At 35.2% G+C, this 20,257-nt stretch overlaps 2 protein-coding genes across 3 annotated transcripts; one reads left to right on the forward strand and one right to left on the reverse strand.

The window, feature by feature from the left end:
* The first annotated feature begins 1,111 nt into the window (after positions 1 to 1,111).
* On the forward strand, positions 1,112 to 13,800 carry LOC126719098 (DNA-directed RNA polymerase 1, mitochondrial). 2 transcript variants are annotated; one of them, XM_050421688.1, is made up of 19 exons: positions 1,114 to 2,200; positions 2,575 to 2,844; positions 2,928 to 3,067; positions 3,159 to 3,225; positions 3,401 to 3,459; positions 3,716 to 3,833; positions 4,035 to 4,148; positions 4,334 to 4,465; positions 4,554 to 4,970; positions 5,661 to 5,711; positions 6,152 to 6,222; positions 7,844 to 7,928; positions 9,266 to 9,418; positions 9,539 to 9,613; positions 10,852 to 10,941; positions 11,070 to 11,117; positions 12,514 to 12,628; positions 12,726 to 12,829; positions 12,974 to 13,800. In XM_050421688.1, the coding sequence occupies exons 1-19, from the start codon at positions 1,358 to 1,360 to the stop codon at positions 13,082 to 13,084; spliced, it is 3,063 nt and encodes a 1,020-aa protein (XP_050277645.1). In that variant the 5' UTR covers positions 1,114 to 1,357; the 3' UTR covers positions 13,085 to 13,800. The 2 variants fall into 2 exon arrangements, with proteins under 2 accessions (XP_050277646.1, XP_050277645.1); XM_050421689.1 differs by lacking the exons at positions 9,266 to 9,418; positions 9,539 to 9,613; positions 10,852 to 10,941; ... (2 more) ...; positions 12,726 to 12,829; positions 12,974 to 13,800 and adding an exon at positions 8,793 to 9,238 and having other exon boundaries at positions 1,112 to 2,200.
* A 1,156-nt stretch (positions 13,801 to 14,956) lies between these two features.
* On the reverse strand, positions 14,957 to 19,246 carry LOC126719099 (amino acid transporter AVT6A-like). The gene is made up of 5 exons (XM_050421690.1): positions 18,731 to 19,246; positions 18,146 to 18,298; positions 17,312 to 17,515; positions 15,958 to 16,423; positions 14,957 to 15,369 (listed from the first exon to the last, which is right to left on the reverse strand). Exons 1-5 carry the CDS (start codon positions 19,137 to 19,139, stop codon positions 15,234 to 15,236), a joined length of 1,368 nt encoding a protein of 455 aa, XP_050277647.1. The 5' UTR covers positions 19,140 to 19,246; the 3' UTR covers positions 14,957 to 15,233.
* Between the last annotated feature and the right edge of the window lie 1,011 nt (positions 19,247 to 20,257).

Here is a 20,257-nt window from a genome sequence, read left to right on the forward strand (position 1 = left end):
TTATAGAGGAGAAGAGAAACATAGAGAAAAGAGAGACGAAAGACAAATAGAGAGAGAAAGATTTATGGGAAGAGGGGATACTAGAGTTAGTGACAGTAAGGGTGTGAGGACTAAGGAGAGAAAAAGTAAAAGGAAGTGAGAAAAAGTGAGATAGCTTACTATGAGAGAGAGAATACGTTAAAAAATTATGTTTCCCGCGGCTACAAATAAATATAATATTTATAGGAGATGCAACACATGAAAGAGAGATTATTTTCCAAATTTTATTTTTTTTTGGAAAACAACCTATAGAAAATAAGCTTTTATTTTTATTAGTGTTTTTTGTTGATTAAAAATAGTTTTCCGTTGACTAGTTTTTTTTTTTTTTTTTTTTTTTGTGATACCAAATACTAAAAAATGTAAAAAACTATCTTTACAGAACGTTTATCAACGAAACAAACAGAACGTAATAATCAATTTTAAAAACTAGAGTAGACAAAGAATCGGGATGAGAACTAGAACTCGGTTCTTTGGTTTGACTGGGGTTGAACCTTAACATCATAAATAATAATAATAATAATAATAATAATAATTGTAATAATTTTATAGCTCATAGTATTTGCTAAAAATATCCGAACTCTTTTCTCAAAAAAAAAAAAAAAAACTCTTTAAATAATTTTTATGTGATTTTTACATTTTATAGTTTAATATCTCACTAATATAAAAATCACAAAATATAATTTAACATAGTAGAAAATCAACTAATAAACCAATACTATTTTTATTAATAAATATAACTTGTGGGTGGGACGAATCTCTTACCCCAAGAAAGAATTATCCTTTTTGGAAATGACGTTGAGTTTTAATCCTTAAGATTTTGCTCAATTTCACATCGAAGAGGGACATCTCCCACTTATGCCTTATAAGCCTTTGGTCTAAGGATGCATATACCACTAATACATGTTTAAAATAATAAACATGGGTTTTTTTTTTTTTTTTTTTTTTTTAAATCAATACACACAGGTTTCAAAAGTTAAAAAAAAAGAAAAAAAAGAAAAAAAGAACATTACGGTAAAGCCCCCTGGCCGAAGCCAAGGCCCTAAGAAGAAACGTAGGTTTAAGGAGGGTTTTAAGTTTTAAAGTTGAAAGGCGGCTGGTTGCTGGCAGTGTCTGAGAATTGAGGTAGTTTTAGTATAAGCTCCGTTTGTGTCTTCCACTCCCAGATCTCACTCTCTCTCTCTCGCTTCTCCGTTTTACTACTTCTACTACTACTACTACTTCTACTTCTTATTCATATTCATATTCATATGCCCATTTCAATTTTCTTCTTCTTCTTCTGCTTGTTTTGGCGGTTCTCTTTCTCATCAATTAATCAAACATGTGGAGGAATTTCGCCAAACAAGCTTCTTCCAAAAACGTTATCAAGTTTTCTTCCTCCGACTCTCCACTTTCGATGAAATTTTCTCATGACTTCATTTCTGCCCAGAAGATTATTCCAACACGCTCAAATTCTTCTCTGGGTTTTTCTCCAATACCCATTCCCTTATTATTATTGTCTACCCAAAACAATGGATTCGGATTAGGAAGACCCAGCTTCCCAAATTCCCCAAACCCTTTTGCCGCTTCTTCTTCTTCTTCTTCTTCTTCTTCTGGGAACTGTAATTGTTATGCCACTGCTGCTGAGGCTGTTGCTATTACCTCCGAGGAGGAATTGTCTGGTTCTGGCTCCGATGAAGTCCAAGACTTGATGATCAGACATAGACATAGACAAGATCAACTGGTTGTGGACTCTCAGTGGCAGCAGCCCAATCCCAAGCCCAAGAAAATGGTGGCTGGTATGGGGATAGCCAAGTATAATGTGCTTCGAAATCGGCAAATCAAGTTAGAGACCAAGGCCTGGGAAGATGCTGCCAAGGAGTACCAGGAGCTTCTTACTGATATGTGTGAGCAGAAGCTTGCTCCCAATTTGCCTTACATTAAGTCCTTATTTCTTGGTTGGTTTGAACCCTTAAGGGATGCTATTGCTGCTGATCAAGAGTCTAGAAAGGAAAAGAAGACTAAGCCCTCTCATTATCCCTTTTTCGATCAATTACCACCCGATATGATGGCTGTTATCACAATGCATAAGTTGATGGGATTGTTGATGACTAATACTGGTGGTGTTGGCAGTAGCAGGGTGGTGCAAGCTGCCCTTCAGATAGGTGAAGCAATCGAAAATGAGGTGGGTCTGTTTTTCACTTTTTCATTTCTCATACTTCTTTTACTCTGCACCCAACAGCTTCAGTGTTCATATTTAGTGATGAATTTGACAGAAATATGACCTTTTGATATCAAATAATTTGTCTTTTAACAATACTTCTCCTACAATTTACAAACTGTGGCTACAACTTAAACTATATGTGGCGATCAACTTCATTCTGTTAATGGTCCACTAACTCAAAAATTCCCTTCAGTGGTTGAATTCTAATGTTTAGTGATGGTGGGTTTCTTCATTGTCAAGATATATCATAAATTTACAATTTTCCCCAATCAGAGTAATTTTCCTGGTTTTCTCTTGCTGAAAGCTATTATGTAATGATTGCTTATGTGCATCAGGCTAGGATACACAGATTTTTTGAGAAGTCAAAGAAGAAGAGGGCAACGGATAAGAAAGTGGAAGGTGAATCTGATAAGAACACAACAGATAAGAAATCTGAAGGTGAATGTGATCCCATGACTAATGAACAGGAAAAATTGACGAATGAAAAAGAGAAACTACAGAAAAAAGTTCGTAACCTGTTGAAAAAGAAAAAGGTGGTTCAAGTAAGGGAAATAGTGAAGGAACAGGATGATTCAAAACCTTGGGGTCAGGAGGCTCAAGTTAAGGTCTGTGATGTCTGTACTTGTAAATATGGAAATGGTCTTTGTTGTTTTTATTGTTGTTATACCTTGGTTCTTGTAATTTCCAGGTTGGCTGCCGCTTGATTCAATTGTTGATGGAAACGGCTTATATACAACCTCCAATCGATCAATTTGGAGATGGTCCACCAGATATTCGGCCTGCATTTGTACACACCTTGAAAACTGTGACAAAAGAAGCACAGTCACAGTGAGGAGAATTCCATCTCCATTTAATTCAGTTTTTGTTCCTCTCTCTCATCGCTATGTATAATTGTGTTCTTTACCTTTGTTGTCTATAGGAAATGCAGCAGGAGATATGGTGTTATCGAATGTGACCCACTAGTTCGCAAAGGGCTGGAGAGAACTGTAAGTACACCACTACCTTCTTTGCATGGCATGTATTGAATGGTTGTTGGTTGGTATTTTTAACTAATAAAAGTTTTCTTTTTTGACACCATGCAAAGTGCAAGGATGTAATTTTTTGCACCCTTATTTATCCAAGATGAATAACAACAGTTCTACTTTCTGTTCGTCTAAACAGGCTAGGCACATGGTCATTCCTTATATGCCTATGTTAGTGCCTCCTATAAATTGGACAGGGTATGGCATCCAACTTTCTACCAAAATCTCTGTTTGTTTCATTCTGGGTTGTTCTAAGCAAAATGATATTTTTTAATTAGAGAATATAGGCTACTGGATCATACCAATATAGAATCCAAAATTTCTAATACCTTCTGCTTAAATTGCTTGTTATGCTACTTAAATGTTCAATGAAAGCTAGCTAATTTTATACTTTGAGCATTGCATGCTGGGTCTATCTTTTGATTTTTAGTTAAAAATTTGCAATTTTTGGCAGGTATGATAGAGGGGCATACTTGTTTTTACCATCGTATGTCATGCGAATTCATGGAGCGAGACAACAACGTGAAGCAGTTAAGAGGACTCCAAGAAAGCAACTAGAACCTGTTTTTGAGGTTTGAGAGCCCTGGGTTTTGTCTCTTTAGTGCTTGATCTGAATTTCTTCCTTAGTGTGGTCATTAGTTCTGTATCTTATTCCCCACCTATGAAAGGCCTTGAAAGTTCATCCTACGATCATACATTTTTGCTCTATGTTAGGCTTTCTTAATTTTGCTTGTCAGTTGTTGCACTAATGCTGTGATTGTTTTATGAAGTAGGCTCTAGATACACTTGGAAATACCAAATGGAGGGTAAACAAAAGGGTACTTAGTGTGATAGACAGAATATGGTCTAGTGGAGGTGGTCTTGCTGACTTGATTGACCGTGAAGATGTGGGTAACAATTTATTTTTCCTTTTTCATTGGTGGATTATTTTTCCACTCTTCTGAATCAAAGAAGTTCATACTGTTCAACAAAATACTAAATTGCTATTTTCTTCCTTGTCACTGAAAATAATTATCCATTACAGCATTGTGCTTCTGGTTGTTAAGCTTTCATCTTCACTTTTCTGAAATAGGTCCCTCTGCCGGAGGAACCAGACACAGAAGATGAAACAGAAATTCGGAAATGGAAGTGGAAAGTTAAAGCTGCAAAAAAGGAGAATAGTGAGAGGCATTCACAGCGATGCGATATAGAACTTAAACTTGCCGTAAGAGCTACCTTGATTAGTTGAATCTACTTAGAACTGTTGGAGCTCCCAAACAGATTGTGTATTAATTCTTTTGATTGGGAAGCAGGTTGCTCGGAAGATGAAGGATGAGGAAGGCTTCTACTACCCTCACAACCTTGATTTCCGAGGTCGTGCATACCCCATGCACCCATATTTAAATCATCTTGGATCTGATCTGTGCCGAGGCATCCTAGAGTTTGCGGAGGGGCGTCCTCTTGGAAAGGCAGGATTAAGGTGGCTGAAGATACATTTGGCAAATTTGTATGCTGGTGGTGTGGATAAGTTATCTTATGAGGGCCGAATGGCATTTGCTGAAAACCATTTGGATGATATCTTCGATTCTGCAGACAGGCCCCTTGAAGGTAAGCGGTGGTGGTTGGGTGCGGAGGATCCATTTCAATGCTTGGCAGCTTGTATTAATCTCTCGGAAGCATTGAGAAACCCCTCCCCAGAAACTACTATTTCTCACATGCCTGTCCACCAGGTACTTTTTTCCTTACGTGTGGTCACAAATGTTATTCTGGTATTGAGTAAATAATACCCTAGTATGTACTTGATACTCTGTTTCACTTCAAGAAATAATCAAAATCAACATACTTCTCTGGAAACTTTTTAATCTATAATGAGATGAAACAAAGTGTTTAATCCCCCAAAAGAGGAGAAGGCAGAAAGTTAAATTTGGATGCAATTGTATCAATTGGAACTTAAGTCAGGATATTATTACATGCATAAATTTTTGTGCTTCTCTATGTGCACTCTACTGTCTGCCTGTGTGAATGAGGTTTGCTTCTGCATGTGTTTCATTTGGTAGAAGTGAATGTTTAGTTTCTTAAAGCTGAATTTTCTTTTTATAATTTACTTTATCAATCTGCTGTTTCAGATTGACTGGAAAAATTTCTAATGATTATAAAGATTTGAGCTGGCCCTAAGGTCTATAATGTGGAGCTTTGCCCCTTATAGGCAATTGGCACATTTATCCATTGTTCGCTTATAGTACAGTCTACATTTGCAAGAGAGTTTTTTTTTTTTTTTTTTTGGGTAATCTCTTAATAATGGGTTTATATTTGAATCTTTTACACATGCGCACACACATTCTGCTAAACCCATGCTTTGGTTTATTGTCCCAACTCTAGTATTTTCCTTATTTTTCTTTCTCTCTCGATTCTTCTGCAAGGATGGTTCGTGTAATGGCTTACAACATTATGCTGCCCTTGGAAGGGACAAGGTAACAAACTTCTCTAATTGCTTTAATAGAAGAAAGATGCTGTACACATAAGATGCACAATGAAGCTCTCTTATATGGATGTATGATCTAAGTGTGCTTTTAGGACATATATATCATTAATGAGCCTTTCATATTAAGCTAAAGTTCTTTTTGGACATAAATTTGATGCTTTAAAACTTGCAACAAATAAATTACATATTGTGAGAGAGAGAGGTTACATGAGGAAGACTTGGTTCTGCCATATGCATATATGATATATCTTCTAATGGTTATCAAACTACCTCTAGGGGAATTCAAAATTCTCAGGCTGCTTAAATCTTGGCAAATTAATTTCCATCATTCTTGTCTAACATGTGTGTTATACTCCTTACACTTCTCTGCAATTTTTATTTTTTATTTTTTATTTTTAATTTGTTGATTAAATTGCTTTAATTTCATAGTTGGGAGCGGCTGCAGTAAATCTTGTTGCGGGAGATAAACCTGCAGATGTTTACTCAGGAATTGCTGCCAGGTTAGCACTCTATCTGTGTGTGTGAGAATATATTAGCAGGGGACAAATTGTTCTGATTGATTGAAAAGAAATCTGTAAATGAAAACCAAATCAAAATGACAAGTGGAAGGAAGCCCCTTACACACAAAAATAAACATTTTTCCCTAGTAGTGTAAAATAAAAGACAATCTCCTGTGAATCTTATTCTTTCAAGGCAGTGCAATGAGATCAATTTTGATGGCTTTTATTTCTTGAGTATCTGTTTTAGATAAGTCCTTTGTTGACTTGTTCAGGTTGGTTAGCTCTGTTGGATATCAAGTTATTCTTGCATAGATAGGATGGGTTCTAGAAGTGTTTTTACTTTCTTTTCGGTAAAATTTTAAAGCGGGGGTGGGGGAGGACAAATATGCTAGATGATGCCAGGTAAGGTTGCAGCCCACAGTAAGGGATACAATTTAATTGGGGATTAGGAAAGTGAGGGGAAAAATGAAATTACAACATCCTTACCCCCAAAATAAGGTGAATATCCTATATAATGGGTGCTTTACTGGATGAATCCAAAACTGAGAATCATATGAACAAGGATTTGAAAGGTAATGTCATGGTATCTCCATGGTGCAGGGGGTGCAAAGATAATTTTATATTAATTTAGTTTTATTTAAATTTGAACTCAATTGTATTTTTACGTCCATTGGATTTCATTTTTAGGTCTAATTGGCTAATGAGGTTATTCATATTTTTTGTAATTTCCTATAGTTAAGGTTATTTTTGGAATTGCCAATAATTAGGATGACTGAAGTCAATTAGGCTTAGGATTTAGTCTTAATAGTCTATATAAGCATGCTATTATACTCCTATAGAGACAAGTTCATGATGTATAAAATATTTATTTGAATTTTTCCAATGCCTTAGTGTTAAATAACAGTATTCAAATCTCACACAAGATTATGATTAAAATTACAATAAACATTTATGTTTTATAAATCAGTTATTTTGATTAAAAACCAGTTTTACTAATAAAATGTTTCATTGATTTTCAGTTATCTACTAATCAAAAAAATTTTATTTTCAGTTATCTGTTTTTAAAGAAGTTCAAATAATTCTTCCTGTTGGTGTTTAATTATTTGAATGGTTTTAACCCCAAGGGGTTGGACTGATTCCTAAGACCTCATGAGATCTATGATGTCTTGGGTTCAAAATCTCTAACCAGCATCTTGGGGTCACCCCAAAGAATTCTCCTTATAATCACTTGGTGCGTGTGGGTTGAAGGACTACACACACTTGGGAAATAATTAGCTGCCCGAAGCGCTCTCACCGTTGTTAGAAAAAATAAAAAAAAGGTTTTGCACTTTTTGCATGCTATTATCATGCTTTCTGTACAAGAGTCCAGTAATTCTAACGTTGAAGTGACTAAAATTTCCAAAAGCAATTTTGTTAATCAATATAGTTGAAATTATTGTTACCAGTAACCACTTGCCTTGTAGCCAAGTAGTACTTCTCTCCCTTTAACAACAGAGGTCATGGGATCAAGTTATGAAAATATAGGGATTTATAAGGGGAAATGTACCCAGTACCCTCATTGTTTAACCTACTGTCATCTTTTCATAAAAAATCTGATTGAACTTTGTTGTTATGGTTGCAGAGTACTTGATATCATGAGGAGAGATGCAGAGAAAGATCCTGCAAGTAATCCAAATGCATTGCATGCGAGGCTTTTAATCAATCAGGTTCTCATCATTATTTGTCATTGCATTTTTATTTTTGTAAAATGGATTAGGATCCTTAAGAGTTTTTACAGCAACTCCACCATGAATTTCCTAAAATGGATTAAGATCCTATGTTTTCATCATTTTGGAATGAATGGATTGAATTTTGCCACATCATCAGTACTTTAAATAGATACCAAAATAGTTATTGTCAACATTTGTTTAAAAGTTGGCTCTAGCAAGAATTGATAGGAAGATGGTATTAATCCTTGTCATGTGCAATGCACGACTCACTCAACCCAACCAACTAAGTGAGTCATGTGCATTGAACATGACAAGTGTTGTTAAAAGTGCACTTTAGCGTGCTTAAGCTCAAAGCTTCAAGCTCCCAATGCTGCGCTAGCAAAAAAAAGCTCACTTAAAGAAAAACGCTTTAGGCACGCTTTTTTGTTGCTTTTTGAAGAAGCACAAAGTATTATTTTTTACAATTTATAAGTTACGAACAAGGTTAATTTACAATTCTTGTGCCTTTTGGTCTTTGACTTTTAGATATTTGTTGATTGAACCATATACATCATGATCATAACTATTATGGTTATGTACTTTTATAAAGCACAAGAGAATTATACAAAATATTATGTCTAAACTTTATATGACTAGATTATTAGCATATTAACCATTGATAATTTTTTTCAATTTACTATATAAAAATTTTAAGAATTTAAATAACTTAGGTAAAATTTGAGCTTACAAACATTATACAATTGCACTTACAGGTAAAATCTACAAATTTTGAGTTATTATTATTATTTTATTATATGTTAAGAATATTTTTATTAGAAGTTATGAGATATTACATTTGATAACTTTCTTTACTTTAATCAGGTGTGTGCTTGGGCTTTGCACCTAGGCTCCGAAAGGCCTATGCACTTAAGCGTGCTTAACGCTTTTACCAACATTGACGGGACATCTGTCCTTTTCCTAGAGGTGGTTGGAGCCCGAGGCTCCAAACATATTTGTGTTTGGAGCCAAACCTTTTCCTTGTTTAAATATTGATGATGTGGTAAAATCCTATCCAATTATTTCAAAATGAATGGACAGGATTTTTGTTGCTCCACGATAGAATTGCTCTAAGAATTTTAGAGGATCCTAATCCATGAAAATTCTTGTTCAAGATTATGTATTTGGCATATAGTAGTTGTTAACATTATGAAGACTGACTTTATTGGCTTAGCTAACACTATTATATTTTATGTGAATTAGGTGGCTTGGAGTTTATGAATTTTATTTGGCACTGCTTGTGCTGATTGCTCATATTATAATGCTAATAAATTTTTTCATTACTGGGTATCCAATAGGTGGACCGAAAATTGGTGAAGCAAACAGTAATGACATCAGTATATGGTGTCACTTATATCGGTGCCCGTGATCAGATCAAGAAGAGATTAAAGGAACGTTGTGCCATTGCAGATGATTCAGAGCTGTTTGCTGCATCTTGCTATGCTGCGAAGGTATGAGAATAATACTGAACTGTGTGTCTCTGTGTTTGTGCAATCCATGCACTCTCGTGTGCATTGTGTCTTTGAGTCTGCATTTATAACCTTGTACTGAATATTTCACTGCATGGGCAGACCACCTTGACTGCCTTAGGAGAGATGTTTGAAGCTGCAAGAAGCATCATGAGCTGGCTTGGCGATTGTGCAAAGGTGTGTCTCATTTGTTTGGTGATCTATTGCGTATCAAGCAAGTTCTTTTTCTTTTTGGTATACCAACAATTTGCTGATCATGCCTTAAGAAGTAACATGTTCATAAAAGAGAGTAACTGAAATGGGAATATTAAGTTAAGATTCGAAATGAAGAAATTTTCTTAAAGATAGGGGTGACCACTACTGATAAAAAGAAGTGGGAGAGTCTTTTGACATTCTTTGATCATGTGTAGAGGAGAGCAATTAATGCATCAATGAGAAAGAGTGAATTGATTCAAGTCAAGGGAACCAAAAAAAGGTAGAGAAAGACCTTAACTAACATCAGTATTAGTAAAAAAGAATCTTCAATAAGGAGATAATAGAAAATATGACTTTGGATAAAATAGAATGGCTCATAGAGTACATGTGGTTGACTATGATTACTCTGTTGAGGATCTGTAGCTGACCCAAAATATTGGGACTAGGACTTTGTTGTTGTTATCGTTGTTCTTTTATATATATGCCAATGTTTTTCATGTATGGAATTGGCTTGGACCTTTCAAGTTTCTTGGTCAAACACAGAGCATCATGTACATTTTTTAAAGTGTCTCAAATCCTAGTCTACTAAATGTCCATGTGCCAAATCCTGTTAAGAGGGTAACAGGTGTGGGAACTTTGATAGACCTGATTAGTTTCTACTAATATTTATAATTTACCTATTGTCTCAAAAGTTTGAGCTACTAGGGAATGATGAATTTAATGATTTAACCATTATTTTAACACTTTCCCTCAGATGTAGGCCTAGACTCCCCCTCATTCCCCTTTTTATTCATATTTTATAAATGGAAAAATTTATTCAATTTGGGCCCCTCATTCCTCCTTTTATTCTTTGTTGGTGGCTTTTCCTTGGTTTTGATTCTTCATCAGGCATTATTGGTAATGCTTAAGTGCAATAAGAATCCCAAATATGGTTTTCTTGCCTTTTGCACATATCCATGTATGGTATGGTATGGAATTTCTGGTGCTGGAATTTTGTTGCATTATTGTAATCTTGTGGTCAGGAAGCAGTGTAATATTTGTACTCATTGCTGTTGAGCTGCTTACTCTCTGGCAGCTGTCTCTCAACATGATGTTGGCAATTTTAAAGTATATGTTTCTTTTTCAAGTTTTGTGCTTAGTAGTTATTGCTTATGCTCTTGTATAAATGTAGTATTGTTCACTATTTTGTACAACTGATACCTAAATTTAACGTATAACAGGTGATAGCTTCGGAGAATCAACCCGTACGATGGACCACCCCTCTTGGACTTCCTGTGGTACAACCTTACCGGCAATTGGGAAGGCACCTTGTAATGTTCTTATAAAATTATAGTACTTCAAATTGGCTGATGCACTTATTTTTAATGTTAGGACAATTTAAAACAAATACAACATTAAAATTTAGTATGTCATTAAGGCTGTGTTCAATTTAATGCAGATTAAGACCTCTCTTCAGGTGTTGACACTACGACGAGAAACTGACAAGGTAGCTTTCTTCAATCTTTTTCTCATATCTTTTTTCCCTAGAGAGAAGTGTTGAATTTATGCCGAGTTCTTGTCTGATAAATTAGGGCAGTCAATGGATAGAAATCCAGTTATAAAATCAATCCATTTCTGTCCTGATTTGGATTTAAATCTAAGCTAAAATATCAAATAGAGAGTCTAAACTTATTTTATATATATCTATCTATATATATATTATATATCTATATATATATAGAGAGAGAGAGAAAGAGAGAGAGATGGGTTTAAGTTACATTTGGTGTAACTTCACAAAAGTTACACCTTTGTTAGACCATAGATTTCCAATAGATCTAATGGTTAAAATAACACTACTGGGCATGTTAGCATTGAATATTTATTGCTTGCCAAATCAACTAATCTATTCAATTCTATCATTTATTTTTCTATCTAGCCTTATCAATTACAACTCTCAAAGCAGGGGAGATATTTCTCTGCCATGGATGCACAGAAGAGACCTCTTCCTAATGAACTTAATATCAAATCATTATTGAATGTAAAAGTTTTACCCTATCAACGTATTTTTCTATAACCAACTTACCAACAAGGCCAAGCCCTGTAAAACAGAAAATCTCTTCCTGACGCTAACATCAATCACATGAAGTTACAATAAAGAGAAATAAACAAGAGAACACTCAATCAAATAGAAGAAAGCCAATATGATTATTGGAGTATTTCCAACAGATCATTCAAATCCTTTTTTCATATTTAAAAAAAAAAATCTGATGGTTCAAATCTACATCCAATTTTTAGTTAAAAAGCCACCTTTCATTTCCCTTAGGTAACTACTCTTACGGACATAATTCCCTATGAACTCTCATTCCTCTACCCAGTCCCAACGACACCAACTCCATTTCTTTAGTTCTTCCACAAGTCCGCCACCCTCTCCCTCAACTTTTTGAGAGCTGTAATTATTAAGGAGAGAGAGAGAAAATAAAAAAGTATTAAATAGATTAGTTAATTTAGCAAGCATCAAATGTTCAATGCTGACATGGCCAATAGTGTTATTTTGACCATTAGATCTATTAGAAATTTATGGTCTAAAAAATGTGTAACTTCAAATGTAACTTGAACCCATCTCATATATATATATATATATATATATATATAGAGAGAGAGAGAGAGAGAGAGAGAGAGAGAGAGAGAGAGAGAGAGAGAGAGAGAGGACTTAGATCTGAATCAAATTAGTACTCAGATTTGAGCTGAAATCCTGTGGGATCCACATGAAGTCAACTGGTTACAGCCAGATACTGATATTTATCCCATATATGATTTTAAAGTAATCTCATACTCGAGTTTAAAGCTATGTAAGAACCAATCCTTTGATAACTATTTTTTTTTTTTTGTTCTCACTTTCATAGGTCATGGTTAAGCGGCAGAGGACAGCTTTTCCCCCAAATTTTGTGCACTCCCTTGACGGTTCGCACATGATGATGACTGCTGTTGCCTGCAAAAAGGCAGGCCTGAACTTTGCAGGCTTGTTCTGAATCTCTTCCCCCTTTATATATATCACAAACATATGTGCATTAACATGTTTGAAATTTCACCATATGATACCAATGTTTAATTACAGGAGTCCACGATTCATATTGGACCCATGCATCTGATGTTGATGAAATGAACAAAATACTCAGAGAAAATTTTGTTGAACTATACGGGGCCCCAATATTAGAGAATGTAAAGTACCTTTACTTATAAAAGTTCTTCAACTATGATGGAAGACCTCCGATTTTGTTATTTACTTGTGATTGGTGGTTTGTTATATTACACTCACTGGGGTATGATAATGTTTGATGATTGCTTTTGTTTTACTTTATACAGTTATTGGAGAGCTTTCAGAAGTCTTTCCCTAAGTTGAACTTTCCTCCCTTACCGGAGCGGGGAGACTTTGATCTTAGAGATGTGCTAGAATCTCCTTATTTCTTCAACTAGTCTGAGCCAAATGCTTACTTCAGTAGTGCCCCTTCTTAACTTGGACTCTGTATCTCTGTCATTCAATGGAAGGTGATTACAGCTTAGCTCTTCCATTCATCAGGCATGAGATTGTTGAGGCAAGATCCTATAGGCCATTATAGAAATAAAGTTGAGAAGAAACTCACGGTTTGGCTACCCACAATCAGTTTCCTGCAGGAATTCTTGTACATATTGTCAAAACGGAATGCATTCAGCCATTAGCAGGAAATATCCCAAACAAGGGATTCGGTCCTATCTTCTCCATCTACTACTTTGAAAGGAACTGAGAAAATGAGATGGATGTAACGTGCAGCATTTTTGGAAAGAACAGGAACAGCTCCAACATTTTTTTGATGAGTAGGGTTAGGTATAAAGCAGAGGAAGTTAGAGCTGCAACACTTTAGGAGATTAAAACAAATTAGCTAAGGATGATAGTCCTGGATACCATATCGAGGTTCTATATCTTCATAAACAAGTGCAACAAGTCTCAGTGGGCTTCTGATAATTTTGCTCAACTAGTCTATTGGATTGTTGGCAGTGTCTTTCTTTGTGAGTAAAGTTTACCATTTCATGTGTAGAATCTATTCTGATACTAGTTATTGTCCTCCCTTTTGATTCTTTCTCTGATTCAAAGCAACATTTTCCAATTGATTCTAAAGAAATAAAGAGAAAATAATACATTTTGAGTTGTTTAATATGCTTGCAGTACATAACTACATATCCCCCATCAACTGATGCATCCTCTTTTAAGTTTTTTAAACAATGGCCTGGTCTCCCCTCATAATATTACAAAGAAAAAGGCCACACCAATGACAAGAATTGAGGTCTGATTTATTAGAATATCCATTCTGATTATCAGCAATGTATATGAATATGATCTATGCATAAGCGTTCATCCAAGTGGATAGGCATCTGTCTGTGCCTTCCAACTAATGATTGGCTATGTCAAAATTGTCTGGATGGTAGTGGAGGGAACATGGGGTGCAGTTCTTCATCACAAAACTGTGGAATTCACACAACACGTATCTCTCGTAGAAAAAACAATTTTTTTTTTCAAGAAAATAAAACGTATTTGAGCACAAAGGCTGTCATGGGGTGATATGGGTAGTTTTAGGGCTACAAATTATTCCATAACTTATTTGTCACAATTTTAACGTGACAGCCTATGAGTGGTTAACTATTACTCACACATGAATCTATTATTTTTTCTTTACAAAACACATTCTACCATGTCACAGTTGTGGTAAGAAATTGTGAAAAATTATGTGGTCCTAGATTTATCTTGAGTGATATGGGCAATATTTCACCCTAAGACGATTTTATGCGATGTCCCTCTCCACACACACTTGTGGAACCTACACATTGTGAGGGGGACATTGTATAAAGTTATAAGACAATTTTTCCTAGGAAATAGAATGTATTTGAGCACAAAGGTGGTCATGGGGTGATATGGGTAGTTCCAGGGCTACAAATTATTTCACAGCTTATTTGTCACAATTTTAACGTGATAGACTGAGTGGTTAACCATTACTCACACATGAACTCACAATTTTTTCTTTACAAATCACACTCTACCACGTTATAATTATGACAAAAAGTTGTGAAAAATTATGTGATCCTAGATTTTTCTTAGGTGATATAGGCAATATTTCACCCTAAGACAATATTATGGGATGCCCCTCTCCACACACACTTGTGGAACCTACATATTGTGAGGGGGACATTGTTTAAAGTTATAAGATAATTTTTCCTAGAAAATTAATGATAAAAACTATCCTAAGCTAGCTCTGTCTCTGTTCCCCCACTCCCACACAAAAATAAATAAATCTAAAGCAAAAATGAAGAGTGCAATAGCGGATCAAATTGAACGTGCAATTTCAGACCGGTTTTAGAATTTCCAATATGAACAACATATTGAAGATGTAAAGATGGAAGATGTATTAAGGTATAGCATTGTCCATGCCGACGAATTCAACATAAGTGGCAGTCACTTGAGTATTTAGGGACAACGTTACACTCAGAAAACAATTGATTTTTGTATAGGGACTCGGCGATGTTTTCTGGATCCATATGGTTGTGCAGTGCAGTCTGGGTCCACTATGTTACTAAAAGTGAAAACCAAGTGAAATCATACATGTGGGTGATTCTCTTTGAATAGGGCATAGGCATCACTATATATTGCCACCATATTTGAAAACACAGCAAGAGCAATCATGAAAACAGATAGTATCTTGTCCTTCTTTGTTGCTATGCCATGACGATCCCTGAAGCAGCAGAAAAAAGAAAGAAAAAGTAAGTGGATTAGAAAAACTTAAATAGCTCTAAGCCATTTGAAGCAAAGTCATTTATAATATCAGCTTACAGCCTGCGAACCATGTTGATAAAAACTTAACCATAATTCATCAATCTGAGTTCAAGTGTTTCACACCTAACCTAAACATATTTGACCACTAGCCATCTTAAGTAGGTTCTTAATTTTCCTGCAAACACAACGTTGCTAAATGTCAAAGCACCAAAATCAATTGGAAAAACCTTGATAGTAGAAGGCGTGTGTGCTAAAAAGGGGACTATGTTAACTTGTCACAAGTGGTCAGGAACATTTGGATTCCTTTCATTAGGGATAAGAGCCCAAACATCAAGTGGACATTGACATGTACAGAGACAGCCAAATAAATGTTGTATATTAGTCAAATATATGATCTTCCAAGTATTTGTCACCTAAGCAGCTTTGCGATTTCCCTTCCATCCATACGCTTCAACCATTAGTGTATTTTAGAATAATTTACTAACTCATGGAGACATACCTTTATTATAGTTGAAAATGTTAACAGGTACTTTTTATAAAGACTTACCTTAAAGCAATGGCTGCAGGAAAGATAAATCCTATGCAAACTGTAGCAGTTGCTCCAGTGAACTGGAAAACATCCCATATGTTGGGTATAAAATTGGCACCCAAGAAAACAAGCAAAAGGAGCCCAATGCTGATCAATCCAAACCTCAGGTTATCTACAACCAAAGGCCTAGCTGAAGGAAAGAGAAGGCCATCCAAATTGAGGCGCAGTGGATAGAAGAGAATTGGGAAAACAAGCATAAGGTGGAGAGCATAGCTAATGCGAACGACATCATTGAGCAGAGAGCCATATGGAATGCCAAGGTTGGTGTTGAAGTTGGCCAGCACATCATCAAGAGTTGAGTCACCAAATAGGAGGAAACCAAAGAAGCTTGTTAGAACATAGACAATAGAGCACAGAGCCAATGATCTTTGCACAACTGGTCGTATCAGGGAAGAGTCTTCAAGCTCATTGTCTATTGTATGTACTGCATAATCCAGAAAATGAAATCTCTCACAAATGTTATCCATTTTTTCTTGGCAAAAAAAAAAAAAAAAAAAGGAAAGAATAATCATTGTAACAGAGGACTCAGTCAATTTGGCAAGGATGATAATTGACTAACACAAGATGCTGGCTTAAATTGAACATCTAGTTTTCTGGATACATCTTAATTTGGGGTTTTGGGGGGTGGGGGGTGAGGAATACCTACAGCTTCTCCCAATTTGACCAGGTCCCCATGAGTAGGACTTTGGTAATAACATAATTGGCAGATCCAAGATGTACTACTACAAGTAAAAGAGGCTTGAATAGATATCGGTTGTGTTTTTAAGGTTATAAATTGATTGACAAGTCCAATCCTAATATCTTGGGGGGGGGGGGGGGGGGGGGTGTTGTGTTTGGAAATCAATAAGACAATAACACAAAGGAATCCATAGAGCAGAAATTATAATATTTCTAATTCCTCATAAGAACCTGCCTTTAATGGTGAAAATCTAGCATATCAAAGAAAGTTTTCAACACTGAAGTCAAGTTACGGAAAAATCATCAAATTAACAAAATATCAATAAATGAACAAAGTAGGCAAGGAAGTGTCTGGAGCCTTCCTATTTGTTGATGAAATGACAAGATTTGAGTAAAATCCCTCTACCAAAAAAAAAAAAAAAAAAAAAATCCACTATTCTGTTATTCTCCTAGCAGGAAAATTATGGTTCTATTCCAAGATGAATACTTCCTTCACCACTTTTCACAGAAAGGGCCAAAAACAAAACATACCATTGATCTAGAAAAATATGCCTTCATTCACTATGCATGCAGATGTGTAGAGCAGATGTTTATATTGTAGACTTTCCATTTATGATATGATCAGCTAACATACCGTTAAAGTGGCATATGAATGCTGTCACAAGAACAGGGACAACTGTGAACAGATTCCAAATAGATGTAATATCAGTAATGTTAGGCAGCAACCTGGGCATCGCAATACTTCCATAAAAAAATTTGATAATTGTGATTCCTGCAGTTATAACTAGAAATACAACGGCCAGTGCAACTGCTAAAGCAGATGAGTATCTCAGTGAATCTGCAAGCATGAAAAGCATGAGTCATTCATCACAAACATGTCAACAATGTAGATATTATAAAAATGCTTGAGCTATTGTTCCATTAGATTACTGGTGGCAGAGATGAAGATGATGTGGATTTTTTGAGGAATGTGTATTGTGTCTGGTATGGTGGTATTACTTGGAAAAAAAGACATGGAACTTCCAGACTCCTACATTTATTGTGAGAAGGAACAGGATTTGCATTGATGTCTTGCTCAATCTTTTAGTGTTCAGAAACAAGTGATCACATCAAATGCAAGTAGTGTAGGAAGAAACATAATGCTTAGACTTATGAATATAACAGAAAGCGCGAAAGCAAATTAGTCTAATAGGTTATATAAATCATGTGCTTTAAACACTGACACGAGAAATTAAAAAATGCTGGTGTGGCAACTCCAATAGAAAAACATGCCTTATGAAATACTCATACAATAAAAAATTGGTATTGCAATTATTGTGTAGTAATTTGTTTGACATTGAAGATCACAAATCATGCACCATCGATCTGAAAGTGCCGAGTAAGATGGAGAAACTATCATGTAGTCTTACACTTTGGATTTAAACTGGTATTTGTTAATTCTTACAAGATTAGTGGAGTAGACATTTACCCATCCGCTTAAAGCATGCCAATGGAGCAAATACAGAAATAGTTGTAACAAGAAGAACAAAGGTACGCCCATTCCACCAGTGCTCACCAAACCACCCTTCCAATACACCAGCATGGTGAATTCCACTAGAAGATGTCCCAGAGAGAACATCACCTGATTGAAATAGCCAATACAAACCCACTAATATTATAATTAATCACCAAATTATAAGGAAATCAAGCTATTTCGATAGATAAACAGAGAATTATTGCCCCCCAATTTTTACTTTTATGAGAAGCAACAGAAATTCATCAATCTTAACAATTTCATGAGAAATAAGGAATCAGAAATAGATATTGCTGCTTCTGCCAAATCAGCTTCTTAAAACATAACAGGGTGCACCAGCTGACTCTCAGAAATGCCAATAATCCTACTATCTGTAAACACATCTTCTTTACCTTTATACGTTATCAAAATGGAAACTTTTTAAGTTAACTGATTCTTGATCTTCTTCAATAAAGTCCATACTATATGTTAAGAGTTAAAAAAGAGTAAAAGCAGAATAAATTTCTCTCATGGTCTAAAAAAATTAGAATAAAATATTACCAATGATGATCATGTAAACAATGAGTGTCCCAACATTGTTAACCAAGATACAAATCTGAAGCAGCAACCTCCCAGCACGGCCAAAAGCATCCCTCATGACTTCCCCATAAGACTGAGAGTCTCCCACCCTACTGAATCTCAGCAGCATTTCCAACGAACCCTCTGTCAGTATAGCCACAAACACTATCATACCAATTCCAAGCCCAAGACCCAGCACCTTCATGGTGGCAGGCAGTGCCATAATTCCAGCTCCAATAATAGAAGTGGATATATTAAACACTGAGGCAGTAAATGATGCTCTCTTGGCATTGAACTTGAACTCCTCGGTTGCATGGTTCTTTGGCAACAAGGGTGATTCCTCATTGATGGGTTTTCTTGAATTCTTGGTTTCCTTGTTGTCAATGGTCATGGTTTTTCTATTTTCTTTTTGGTGAAGTAACTACTTTTGTCTCCATAAGAGTGGAGCTTTTTGTTGTGTGTGGGGGATATGATAAGATATGAATAAAGGAGTGGGGACACGTAATGAAAGAAAGGTGAAGCAGCACAAATCAGAATAATTGCTAGTCAACATACTATGAGTATCAGAAATGCTAATCATGTCATTGCCAGCGTACTCAATTCTCAATTCTTATCCAATCCAAGAGAGTGTAGCAACTAGCAAGAGTAAAATTATTATTTGCATATCAATCACGTGTGTAGTGTAATTCACAACCGACAGATTGTCATTTGTCGTTTTGGCCATAATCTATTGAGAAGAAAAGGTGCTTAGGTTTGTTATTTATTTTTGAGAAGGTGGTCGGTTTCAACATAAAGGTTAAAGGTCTCAAGGATTCAAATCCTTCTTCTTATACTATCGAATTATAAAATAAAAAATAAAAAAGTTGGAAATGTATGATTCACATGTTATGTTTAGTTTTTTCTCAAAAAAAAAAAAAAAACAAAAAAACATGTTATGTTTAGTTTCTTTGGTGGGTTAGACCGATGTAGTCACATAGGAGTAAAATTCTATTTTCATGATTCAAAAAAAGAAAAAAAAAATTGACCATCTCATAAGCGTTTAAATTAATTATTCTCAAATTTTTTTTTTGTTTTTTGTTTTTTGTTTTTTTGCTTTTGTGTTTGTAGTAGTAGACTAGTAGTGGTGTAATAAACAAACTTAAATTGAAATCACTCACCCCACTTATTGTAAGTAAAAAAAAAAGGGAAATTAACCTTGGGAGGTATGGGAAAAAAAAATATTTGGTTAAGTCTGATTCATAGGCCTAGCTAGAAATTATTTTGAATATTAATTTGATTACTCCATTTCTTTCCATTAGATTTGTCATTATTAATCTATTTATTACTAAAAGTTGAAGTGTGGCATTTATTGCTGCCGAGCTTTTGTTGCGCCACCTCATTGTCACGTCATTCGCTACATAATTATTATTTATTATTTATTCCTATTTTTTTTACAAATATATATATATATATATATATATAGATTATTGACTTTACATATTCATTTTTGTCGGTTTTAACATTTATATA

Source organism: Quercus robur, chromosome 3 (genome assembly GCF_932294415.1).
Source record: "Quercus robur chromosome 3, dhQueRobu3.1, whole genome shotgun sequence".
Lineage (NCBI taxonomy): Eukaryota > Viridiplantae > Streptophyta > Magnoliopsida > Fagales > Fagaceae > Quercus > Quercus robur.

Bases quoted from the DNA above. Each gene is read 5' to 3' on its own strand.
- LOC126719098 (XM_050421688.1), top strand. From the start codon at position 1,358: ATGTGGAGGAATTTCGCCAAACAAGCTTCTTCCAAAAACGTTATCAAG. The intron at 3,226-3,400 runs GTAAGTACACCA...TCGTCTAAACAG, and splicing joins GCAAAGGGCTGGAGAGAACT to GCTAGGCACATGGTCATTCC. The intron at 4,466-4,553 runs GTAAGAGCTACC...ATTGGGAAGCAG, and splicing joins ATATAGAACTTAAACTTGCC to GTTGCTCGGAAGATGAAGGA.
- LOC126719099 (XM_050421690.1), bottom strand. From the start codon at position 19,139: ATGACCATTGACAACAAGGAAACCAAGAATTCAAGAAAACCCATCAAT. The intron at 18,299-18,730 runs GTAATATTTTAT...TATTTCAATCAG, and splicing joins TGTTTACATGATCATCATTG to GTGATGTTCTCTCTGGGACA. The intron at 15,370-15,957 runs GTAAGTCTTTAT...CTGCTGCTTCAG, and splicing joins CCTGCAGCCATTGCTTTAAG to GGATCGTCATGGCATAGCAA.